The following is a 12,227-nucleotide window of genomic DNA, read 5'->3' on the forward strand; positions in this document are numbered from 1 at the left end:
TTACGGGCCGCGCTCCGCCGGCAGGAGGAGAAATCTGAGGCAAAAGCTGAACAGGATCGCGGGCGGGAGCATGGAGCAAGGGCTGGGGGAGCCCGCCGGGGCCGCCTCCACGCACCCCCGAGCAGCGGGGCCCGGGCCGTGCGGGGAGAGCGGCCTGTCAGCCGCGGCTCGTCTTCCGTGTGGCGGCATAGGGCACGTTCCTGGAGGGGAAAGTCCCTTTTCCAGCGGAGTCCGCTTTATCTGTGCCTTTCCAGCTCCGTGGCGGGGTGGTTTGTTTTTTTTGTTTGGGGTTTTTTATGGAAAAGAGCAGGGTGGGAGACGCAGGAAGAGGTCAGCCGGATTTCCCCGTGGAGAACGGGGCAGCTCGTTCCTGCAAGGGGACAGAGGAGAAAAGCAGAACAAACAATCTAGAGCTGTCTATTTCAGCTTTTTAAAATTATTATTATTAGGGAAAAACAGGCCATCAAAAGTGTCAGTTTTTATGAAGGCTCCTAAGGAGTCGGCTGGAAGGAACACCTCCAGAGAAACTTCCATCAGGGAACTTCCCTGAAAAAAACAAACCAAAAATTACCTTTAATGAACCCTCTGTACTAGTGAGTAAATGTACAACACGGAAAATGGCTCCTACATCTCAAGCTAGTGACTGGGCTTTCAGCTGATTAATGAAAAGATCTTTGAGGTCTGGGTGATTCTCAAGTTGTCTGGCTGGCTGGTGTTTCCCTTAAATTTTGGTCCCAGTGGTATTTACTTAAAGAGCCTTTAGCATCAATGTCAGTGAGGTATGCAAGTGAAAAGAAGTGTGGAGTGCCCCTTTCAAAGCAGAGTATGCACCTCCGACATTAAGAATTTATGCGAATAAAACTATACTTTCATGATAGGTAGCAAGATGGTCAAAATAAAATTTTACACATTGCTTGATTTATTGGAGTAAATATTGCTGGCATTGACTGACAGCTATATAATTTTTTTTCTTGGTTCCAAAATATTTACAGTGGAGTTTTCACGTGAAAAGTGAGCCTGTAAGTAGTGTTTTATGTGGTCCTGTAATATTTATGTTTTCCTGAGTGCCTGATCTAATTTGTTCACTTTGAAAGTAACAGCTAGTTATTTTCTTTGTAATTGCTACCTCTGCAAATTCAGCCTTGACTCTAAGAATCAAGCTGAGTTCTTTGACACTTCACTGAGAAAGAGGAAGTTGAAATGCCAATCTTGCATTTTTCTATACATATTTAATCTAACTTACCGAGGAAGTTCCACCTAAATTAAGACTTACATAAAATAATATTTCAGTTATCATTGTTCCTTTTCTAAATCCCTCCTTTAATTCTGGTGCGATTTTGGGGGTCATTATTCACCACGTTGCTGTTACCATATATGAGTGAGCACAAACATCTTGGAAATTCCCCCAAGTAGTTTTTTTTTAGGAAAAAAATACTTCTAGTGTGTGGTCAAACATCTGCATGACAGAGGCCTATGTTTTCTGTGTTTCTGCCCTTAATGTAGACTGATTATGGAGTTTTTGTCCTGTGCTGTTTTTGTTAAGGAAAAGTGTTTTTCCTCTCTCTCTCCCCCCTTCCCCCTTGCCATGATGGTAATTTTGGGCTAATTAAGTAGGAAAATGTTAGTCTTATTTTTTTATAAATTCATCCCTTTGTCTTTCTCGGACTAGTTAATTTGAAAAAAGGGGAACTGTAATCATTGTAGTAGTACTAGCATGAAACTGATGAGCTGACCTGTTTTTCTGGGAAACAAAGCCTCTTAAGAGACATAAACATGTAAATTGCATGAAATTACTTCTCGACAACAGCAAAAACTTTGGGGAGGGGTTTTAAAAAAGCTGTGCAATTCTGCCTGATGTTCATTCTCTCACAGTCCAAGGATGGACTATCCGGAATTCCTTTCCATACCAGTAAGATTATTCAGAACTAGTGAATGTTTCAGAGTGGTAACCAAAAAGAGTAATGCGTAACGGCTGATGAATTTTGCCGCTTCGTTCCAATGCATGGCTGGCACTGGAACCTCCTTCAAGCAGAAGGCGTAGCCTTGTCTGCAGGGTGGCATTTTGCTGCACAACAGCCAGACGCAGAAGTGACCTTGCGCTCCCCGCTCTGTTGATGAGTGGGGCAGAGGCACGTCACAGAAGCGACAATTTCGCTTACTGAGAAGGGGGTCGGAAGGTTGCCACCTCTCCTTTTGAGCAGCATCTGGTAGACAATTTTCTGCCTAATATTGTCAATCATTCCCTTGTTCTTGAAGGTGCCTGACTGTCCTCCCAGCTGGAGTGAGAACTTCAATGATCACTATAAAGCAAAACAAATGCAAAGTTTACAAAGGGGGTGTGGAGAAGGCAGGTCCCCAAATAAAGAAGTTGGCAGGGGCTCAAATGCCTGGGATTATGAGAGAAGTGGAACACACACATGGTTAGTGCACATGCTGGTTTGAATGCTAAAGCTCACACAAATACATTTGTTGCGCACTAGAATGACAACTCGAGCAGGTTATGTTTTAAAAAAAAAAGTTATTAAATGCACAGAAAATGGATGGTTTCTTTGCTTCCTGTTGCTGCTAGGCTTTTTTTAAAGGTAAGGAACTGAAGCGTAGCGTCAGTCTGGGAAGAGGTAGGAGTAGAGGGGATCTTGCCTCTAGTGATAAAAAGGTGGCATTCATGGACAAGGGGGAAAAATATTCAGAGACTAAAGGAAATAAGAAATGTATTCTTTCCTTGCAGGCACATCAGAAAAAAAAAGAAAGGGGGGGAAAAAAAAAAGCATCAATAGCCGAGGCAGCATTCCAGGTGGTCCAGCAAAATGCACGCTGCAATGCATCCGCCTGCTCCTCTGAGACAAACTAAAGCACCCCGGTACTAGTAGTGCTTGTTAGCCATGGCTAGTGCTTGTTGCTGCTGGCAGCTGCACTGCTGCCCGATTGTCCCTGTGGAAGCAGTTCTGGGACCAGCGAGTGTGGTGGTTACAGAGCAGTGCCTCCCTCAGCGCCACAGGAGGACCTCTGCTTTTCAAAGCCAAGGTTCTCCAAGGGTCTCCTCCCCCACCTTGGTGTCAGTCAAGCTTTGCCTGCAGTCATGGTCACAGTATAAAGTAGCACTAGCTGAATGGAGCAAAATGTCAAAAAGATCAGTAAATAATTATATTAAAAATTAGATAAATATTTAACTGAAAGATGGACCGTACAAAATATTTGGAAAAAGCATGTATTGTAAGAAGACTCCACTGGACATTAATCAGTACCAACTAGTTAAGGCAGTGCCAGGGAAAGCTAGGTTTTCTCCTGTGGCTGGTGCACAGAACTGAACAATGGATTTACTGAAAGAAGTTAGACAATAATTATTCAAGATGAACTGCAAAGCCATTGCTGTAATTGACCTTCACAGATTGTTCTAGAAGAGCTTCTGGAGGGATACATGCTTACATACACGTACCATTCGAATTGCCTCTTATGTCTTTAGAGAGAGAGAGAGGCATTTCTTTTTTGGAAATACGAACTGATTGCTAAGGTTAGAGGCAAAGAAGCATCTGAGCCACTTCTGCTGTGTTGGAAAGCTGTATACACAAAGGGAGTGCAAATGTGCACATTAACTTTTAATAAGCTTGGAAATCATTGACATGTAAACAGTTATTACAAACAGAGCCTGCACTTCCGTTAGAGGCATATTATGCTGTAGGACAGTCATGAGATATCTCTCTTGAGCTAAGTGTTACCATATTACCCGTATATCACAAGAATTTGCTTGATGTCAGGACGTGGCTACGGGCCAGAATTGTTCAGCAGTTCACCCCAAGAGTGCTAAGACTGAGTCTCAGGGAAAAAAATGTTGATGGGTGATAGTGAATTATGGCTTGTGTTTGACTCTTAACTATTTGTGAATATAAAGATACTTAAGGGGACTGTATCTAGGACTCCCTGACTGTCCTTAGAAAACTGTCTCCATAATTTAACTCCCCTGGGAAGCACTGGAAGGGCAATATGGGTTCAGCTTCAGTTCCATTCATACTGCAAGTCAGACAGCATAGAAGAAATGGATCAAACCGTAATTTTTATCTTTTGTTTGTATCAAATATTGTGAGAGAAGTTATTCTTACTACAGCTCCAATCTGGCTCGCCTGGGAAGTGCTAGAAATCTTTAACCAATCTGTTGTAGAGTTGTCAACACTGGCTTCTCATTGCATTTGATAACCCAGCAGGAGTAAAAAGCATTAGCAGCTCAGATGATTACTAATCAAAAGTCACTATTCTTCCTTAAACCCCTTCCCAGGACTGCCCTGCCCATCAGTCCAGTGAACTCTGACCCGCCATTCCTTTTCCCTCCTGATCCCTCTCCACCAAAATTTGGTTACACTCTTCCTCCATCATCCTGCCCAGCTTTTCCAGGGCTCACCTGCCATCCTGCTCTGCTTTGAGAGCTGAGGAGCCATGACCTGCCGGAGTCCTGGGGGAGAAGAGGCGGCATCGTGGAGGATGGAGCAGCCTCTGGCAGACAGGCAGGCCGGCCTGATGTGTTTTATGCATCCCTAAGAACCTGTCCGAGCCTCTCTCCTCTGCCTTCTGCCACCACGCTCCCGAAACAGAGAACCCAGCTAGTAATTTTTGCAACAGTTGCTGTTGAACTGACAGCTAAAGGCCTGATTATTGATTAACAATCTCTGCTTTTATGTTTGTCCCCCAAAACCTCAGTGCGAGAGGCGTCAAGTCAGCTGCATCTTACAGTGGGTCCCGGAACTAACCTGACAAACAGGCTGGATGCAGAGTCCATAGAGAGGCTGAAGTGTGAGGTGTCCCGGCAGTTAACAGATGCACCTGCGCCAGCCCAACTATCCTTTATTATCACTGTTTTCTACAAGAGATCCTTTGGTCTCCATTCTGTTGTTTGTGGCGTTCATGGGAGCGTGTATGATCCAATTCAGTGGTAACACATTCAGTGTCTGCAGTTTCTAATTTTGGTTCTGTTCTCGCTTCGGTTAAAACATACAGACTTTTGAAAACCTCAAGGAAGTCTCTCAACATTTATCCCAGTATGCGGCAAATAGGAACAGGACCTTCTGTAACGTCATTATAATTCAGATAACTGGACACAGGCCACTACAGAAGATCACAGACTTAGGTGGTATTCAAATGATACAAAATACTTAAAATAATTTTAATACTGGGAGGTATTTGATTCCATTTCTATGTCCTTGAGGTATGAGTATGAAGGAACTAAGAATTCATGGTGGAATTCACTTTTAAGGCAAAACTGAAGTGTAAGTTTTTGTCAAATCAAAACCTTAATTCTGAACATTCAGTTTAGAATTAAAACTAAAACGCATTCATCTTTTTTTTTCTTCCACAGATCTATCCTTTATGCAACATCAGCTTCAAAAAACCATGACTGATCCACTCAAGAAGGTATCAAGAAGGTAGGAGTGCAGTGGCAGGAAAACTCATGCAGTGGCAGGAAAATTGGCGGGCAGGGTGGTGGCGGCGTGCCCCAGGGGCTTTGACCGCTGTTCTGCTGTGAGGTGGGCTGAGCCGGCACTGCAGTGCGGCCGGCCAAAGCCGCAGTAAAACATCTGGAAACATCACTCTTGGAGGCATGGGGAAATCCTGCTAGAAGAGCTGAAATGCCAGAATTTGCCAATGATCCTGCTGCAGATCTCACCCGGAGATGCAGAGTCTCTGTGGGGTTGGGTTGAAAAAATTGAAACAACTTCCATAGTTCATATTACTTGTTTAAGAATGGGTACTGTATTACCTACAATTTCTTGCATGGAAGGTGCTGTTATGCTATATTCCAAAATGAATAAATATCATTACTTTCTGACAGGGACAAATTAACCTAGCATTAGAGGCGCAGCTTGGCCCCGTGCTGACAGAGTACGTGTAGATTTGGCCTGTTGGCACGTCTCTAAATCAGAATGTGTGGGGAGAAAGGTGCTGAACGCCAGAAAGGGAGTGACTGTAATTCGCTTGTAAGTGAGAAAGAATATACCTATATGGATAAAAAAACCCCATGTAAATGCAGACTTAACGGTTATTCATGGGGGAAGAGGTGAGGAAAAGCATGTGGCAACCTGAAGTGTAACTCAGTCTCAGGAGGTTTTAATAAACGGTATGGAAGCCTATAATAAATTTATGCAGTGACTGGTTAATAAATTAAGACTCTGTTTGGAGACTATTTGAATTTAAAAAACTTTTCAGAAAGGTGTTTTGAAGCTTAAAGCGCAGAGGTACTACCACCTAGCCTGGAAATTATTGCCCTGACTATCCCGGATAGCTTTCTCAACAGGCTAAAGATTGCCCTGCTCCGATTTTTCACCTCCAAAGAAAACCCCCAAGTATCTTCTCAGCTTTTTTCCCAAAAGTTCCATTTTCCCCATGTATGATTTTTTGGGGGAGGTAGGTGAAATAATTTAATCTCACCCAGGCCCGAGACAGCCGGCAGCGAATCCCGCTGGCCGGGCAGCGCCGGCCCTGCCGCCGTGCGGGCGGAGGCAAGGCCGGGGGTGCGGAGGAAGCGGCGGCCGGCGGGGACCGCTCCGCACCGGACCGGCACCGCGCTCCCCTCGGCGGGCGGGCTGCGGCCGGGGCAGGCGGGCGGGCGGGCCGGGGGCCGGCGCCGCTCCGCAGGGAGACCCCCCGCGGCGGCGGGCGGAGGCAGCGCGGCCCCGCGCAGCGCCCGGCGGGAATCCAGTCCGGGTTTTGGTGTCGGGGACCGGCGGCGGGGAAGGGCGAGCGGCAGCGGACCCGCGCCGGGCCAGGCGGGCGGGCAGGCCGGCGGCGGCGGAGGAGGAGGAAGACGAGGAGGAGGGCGGCGGCGAGAGCAGGTGGGCGAGCGGCGGGGCGGCGGCGCCCGCGGGCCCCCATGGCCGCGGCGCTCCCGCCGCACACACCCACCGCCGCCCCCCGGTGAGCGCCGCCGCCGCCCCTCGGGCTTGGCGCTGCCGCTGCGCGCCCGCGGCGGGGCCGCTGCCCGCAGCCGGGGCTGAGCGCGGCGGGAGGCGGGCCGGGCCGGGCCGGGCGGAGGCACCATGCAGGCGCGGCGCCTGGCCAAGCGCTCCAGCATGGGCAGCCGGCGGCTGAGCGCGGGGCCGGCGGCCGCGCAGGCGGACGGGGCCCGGCCCCCCAAGCCCGAGAGCGCCTGGAGGCCGCCCCGGCGGGAGGGCTCCGCCGCCGCGCTGGAGGAGGAGGACGAAGACGAGGACGTGGTGGTGGAGGTGGAGGAGGAAGAGGAGGAGGAGGAGGGCGGCCTGGGGAGTCCCCCCCCGGCGCTGACCGGCCACGGCAAGGGCCCCCTCCGGGGGAGCCTGAAGGTGCGTCCCGGCAGGGCGAGGGCGGGAGCGGGGCGGTGGCGGCAGCCGCCTGGCCCGACTCGGTGCCGGCGGAGGGGCCCGGCCGGGGGGCAGGCTGGGCCAGCCGGTGCCCCGGGCTGGAGCGGGGGGGGGGGGGCCGGCGGGCGCCGTGCCCGGCCCCGGCCCCGTCCGGGCGGCCTGCGGCGGGGGTACTGCGGGCGGCGGGCCACGCTCAACAAGTCCCGGAGGAAACGGGCGCCCGGTGCGGCCCGCCGGGAAGGCGGCGGCGGCGGGCTGGCCCCGGCGGCTGCGGGGCTCCGGGGTCGGGCGAGGGGGGGGTCACCGGTGCCTGAAGTAGTTCGCGCACCGAGAACACAGCCTTTCCCGGGTGAAGCGCGGCGGCGGGGCTGCCCGGGGGTGCTGAAGGTTGTTGTGCCCGGGGTGTTTCCCAGGCTGGAGCCGTGCCGGCGGGGCGCGGGGGTTGCGCGGTGCCGGGCTCCTGCGGGGGAAGGTGGCCCTGGTACGGGAAGCGGGGCCGGCCGATTGGGAAAAGTTTCTGGATGCAGCAGTACTGTGCGGAGGCCCGGTTTGCATCCCATCGAAGGGCGCTTGGGCAGTCCTCTGACTTCGGCGCTTTTGGAGCAACCTGCTGAACGCTTGCAGGCGGAGGTGCTGCAGACTTAGGCTTAATTACTTTATCCTGAGAGGTTTTCTATAATTATTTTTCTCTTGAGATAACCCGGAGAGTAGGGTTAAGTATGTGTGTAAGTCTGCAGGGGATTCATGTGATAAGTGTGCACTGGTTATGAAAAATAAATGTGCATGAAAGTTTAAAGGATATCCATATGGATTGATTTTTATTTTTTTTAAAATCTAGATAATGATTCTTATTTAACAGGAGATCAGGGTTGGCCTAGTAGTAGTGCCATGTTACCATTGGGGTCTCCCCTGTATACATAGAAGAAAAAAAAAAAGGAAGCAAAATCAAAACAACCAACAAAAAAAATTCCATAAAGGAAAGCAGCAGCAGAAATAGAAGTTAGCCACGTATTGCTTCAGAGCAAGTTTGATACAGCATTGACAGGATAGATCCGACCCAGGTGGGTCTTTGGACCTTGTCCTTGTAGCTGTTCAGTGAGTCTGTCAAAGGCCACGAGATGTGGTTATGGACTGGCTGGGTCAGACCGTCCGTGCTGCTGAGGCCTGTCAGGCTGGGATAACTTCATCGCTACAAAACCTGTTGGCACTTGACTGGTAGCCTAAAGATGAATGACGTGCTGATGGGCTTCTGGTCCCATCAGTCTCCCCATCACACCGAAACTCCAAGCGATAGAGGAGCCTTAGAGAAACTTCCCCTGTGCAGCTGATGGGTAAAAAGAGTGAAATTTTCAAATGGAGCTCAATAATCTGAAACATCAGCTGGATTACATAGGTATAATCTCCATATAACGTGGGTTATCAGAGTGTACTTTGTTGGCCCTCAGCATGTTTTCAAGTAGTGGGTCTGTTAATATAAACCAAGGTCACTGGTATTTCTCTCTTGCTTTTAAGACTATATGTGCATATAAGATTGTTCTCACATGTATTTATTTACCTGGGAAGTAAATCGGCCTTATAGATGAGATGATAATAATAAACCCTCAAGTTATCTGCAGCACTGTAGTTCAGTAATCAGGTGCAGTTATTTACTGACTTTAGAATATTTCTAACCCTCACGACCTGCCTTGGTTTTGCTTTCAGTATGCATGCTTTTAAGTACTATAAACTAGGAAAACTGTTACAATTTAACATTTTAGAGAACCTGGTTTTGCTTTCTGTATATTTCTTTAGGGATAGATATGTAGGGGTACATGAAGCTTCATCTAAAGCTTCTTCCAAGTGATTTTAAAGCAAGAGATTAGAAGTGAGAAAAGCGGGCATGAAATGAATGCAGAGGACTGACTGCAAAACTGCAGGCGGGTAATAGAGCTGGCATGATCAGGCTGTGGTTTGTCAAACAGGATTCCTGCCAAACGGAGAATTGGTGTGGGGTGAGCAGCATTTGACTCCCAAACCTGGCCTTCCGAGCTGGGGTCCGGGAGCAAAGAGAGTTGAAGGGGTGTCCACTTCTGAGACAGGGCATAAATTATTGCACTATCCAGTACCCTTCAGAACAAGAGACAACCTGAAAATCTTCAGAACTGAATCAGACTTGAAAGCAGAGTGGTCCGGGTACTGGTTTTGCAGTCTGTGCTACCCAGAGAATGCAATTAAAAAGCAGCGCACAATGTTTTAGCGTGTGGTGTAGATACAGATGACACGTGCTGCTTGATGTCTGTGCCCTTGGGTGGAATGGCATTTTAAAGCTAGAGGTTTCATGGGCTCTTCACAAAATCGCTTCCATGGAGTGGCTGTGCTAATGGATGAATGCATCATAGCGTCTGTGATGGAATTAGTATTTTTTAAAAGTGCCTGAGAATTTGGTCCACTAGTCAAGATGGAAACTACCTCCGCCATCAGGTCTCAGCTGTGTTGTCTCCACCAGAAGAAAAGCCACTGTGTGTTTGCACCAGTGGTGGTCTGGTTTTGACCCTCACTCTTAAGTGTGGGGGTAGAGAAGACAGTAATAAATACTTTATAAAGGCAAGTCTTATTTCTCCAATTTCTAAAGTCTTGGAAGGCGAGAACAGATACGACAAAAAAAGCGTGAGAGAGACTGTTAGTCACAAGGAAGATAAAAAAATTGCTTCTTTATACTGCTGTAGCCACAAAGATGTCCAAGAGGAGGACACTGGAGAACACTTTTGTTGCTCTCTTTTTTTCCCCCCCTGCTATTCTAACATGATGCTAGAAGAGGCACGAGTGTTCTGTATGTCACTGGTGGGTGATGGCAGGGTAGCCAGGAAGACTTTGAGAGCCTGTAGAGCTTTGTTGAGAAGTGCTGGGATTTCTTATTTTGTCAGCACTAGTTCATTCATCTGTGTAGGAAAACAAATAACACCAAGGTGCTGATTTTACAGACTCATTTTGTGCATGAAACTCTTTCTTTTCAACCCATACTCGATGCTTTGGCTGCATCTAGATTTCCAACCATTTGAAAGGAGATGAAAAAGAACAAATAGCGTAATTACCAGTACTTTGTCTGGAAGCGTGGATTAATTTGCAGTCTTGTTTATTTAATCTTTTGTATGGAGCTTGGTTCTGATACCACAAGCAGCCATGTTAGTACCACTCTGAGGTTAATTAATTCCATGGAAACTGCTGGTTTTGGTGATATGGAGGGAATGTGTTATGAAGTAGGGTCTGTCAGCGGTCTGCGATACTGACTTTATCTGGTACTTGGTGAACAAGTCTCACTGCAAGTTGCAGAGCTATGCTAATTTGCCTGTAAACCACTAAAGCACTATGATTGAAGATTTGAGCTGGTAATGAACCTGGGCTTGTGATAACTTGCCAACATGGTGCAATGTTTTCTCTCCTGTTACAAATAGTAAAGGGGTTAGTGCTTTCATCTGTTCAACCCAGCTGAGCTGCCTCTGCAGCTCCAGCCTGTTTTCTGTCCCCAGGCTCAGAATATGGACCCAGCTGACTATGGGGGTTGCTCCTGTTCCTCAAGCCCTATGTTCCTGTGGTCTCTGCCCTTTACCTTACCATAAGCACCTGTGCAATTATCCATTCCAGATACTTGCTTGTGCATGAGCACTTGTTGGTAGTTCAGAAGGGTGAATTTCCCGCAAACGGATTTGTTCCTGCAAATACACAGCTCCCAAAATCATGGGAAATGAGCAGACGAAGAGTCTGAAAACTCAAGGCCCAGAGAGCTGTGCTGTGGCGCAGGAGGAATACAAAAGCCCAAGCTGTGTAAGCAAGACTTCAATTCATACACGTTGGGCTCAGTTTTGCCCACCTTGCAAAGTGGAATTAGTAACAAGTACAAAGTACAGGCGCATGCAAATCTGTGCCAGAGGTTTCAGAGCGGGGATGGCAGATATTGGTAGGAGTGTAGGTTAATCCAGGAAAAAGTATGCTTTTGGACATGATTTTTGTGGTTTGTTTTGCTTTGGGTTGGTGTTTTGCCTTTTTTTTTTTAAAAAGAGACAACATCTGTGTGATATATCCGTGTGAAGAATCTTCAGAGTTTGTCTGGAAGAAATCAGTTGCCTGTTACTTACATGCGTTGTTTGGCTGGGTTGAATTCACTCCCTGTTCCTTTGCTCATTTTCCCTGCATTATTTCTACAGCTAGGTGTGAATTTGTTGTTGTCCTTTAAATCAGACTTTCAGCTTCAGATTTACTGTTTGAATGAACCATAGGCTCATCTTGGGCAAAACAAACATGCTTTTTTTTCTTCACTAGCAAAGTGCTATTTAATTTAGTTTTCATATGTGTGTGCAAATATATTTTAACTGGCAATTTGCAAAATACAAACCTGAAATGCCAGATTCATTTAGTGGTGGAGAGATCTCTAAGGCACATCAGTAACTTGCATGCTAACCTAAGAGAAAACTGAAATGTGTCCTCAGACTAATAATGATAAAGATATTTTTATAAATACTACTAGTTATTACAACACCAGAACTCATGTTCTGATCTTGGAGCAGGATCCTGTTAGGCTAGGCTGTGTACAAACTCAGAACAAGCATGATCCTGCTCTACCCTGTTCTGTGAAGTTGGAGAGTAACATGAGATATTTTGAATGGATACTGATGGACTGTGGGGAGCAACTAAAGTGTGAGACAAGAGAGGCAGATAAACACTAGCAGCTAAGCCATATTTTTGTAAGTAGATAATAATTCATTTTTAAATTTCAAACTTCATTCAGTTAGTTATAGTCCTTGAGTGAGAATCTGGCTAGTGAAGTTGGTGTGGAAACTGCAAGACTAGATTTGGGATTTTTTTTTCTTCTTTATTAAAGCAAAAAAAAAGTTCATACATATTATGGATTACTAGAAGCAGAGGTGGGGG

General features: G+C 47.4%; 1 protein-coding gene across 4 annotated transcripts in view; it reads left to right on the top strand.

Annotated features, from left to right (window-relative positions):
• The first annotated feature begins 6,617 nt into the window (after positions 1-6,617).
• ZNF704 (zinc finger protein 704) overlaps positions 6,618-12,227 on the top strand; it is a 105,894-nt gene continuing 100,284 nt past the window's right edge. For 2 of the 4 annotated variants that reach the window (XM_064442500.1, XM_064442501.1), the window contains exon 1: positions 6,619-7,304. In XM_064442500.1, coding sequence (XP_064298570.1) covers positions 7,023-7,304 — 282 coding nt within the window. In that variant the 5' untranslated portion in view covers positions 6,619-7,022. Of the gene's footprint in view, positions 7,305-12,227 lie in introns of all 4 variants that reach the window. The other 2 variants (XM_064442499.1, XM_064442498.1) reach the window with 2 other exon arrangements.

The sequence above is a fragment of the Phalacrocorax carbo genome, chromosome 2 (assembly GCF_963921805.1).
Source record: "Phalacrocorax carbo chromosome 2, bPhaCar2.1, whole genome shotgun sequence".
NCBI lineage: Eukaryota > Metazoa > Chordata > Aves > Suliformes > Phalacrocoracidae > Phalacrocorax > Phalacrocorax carbo.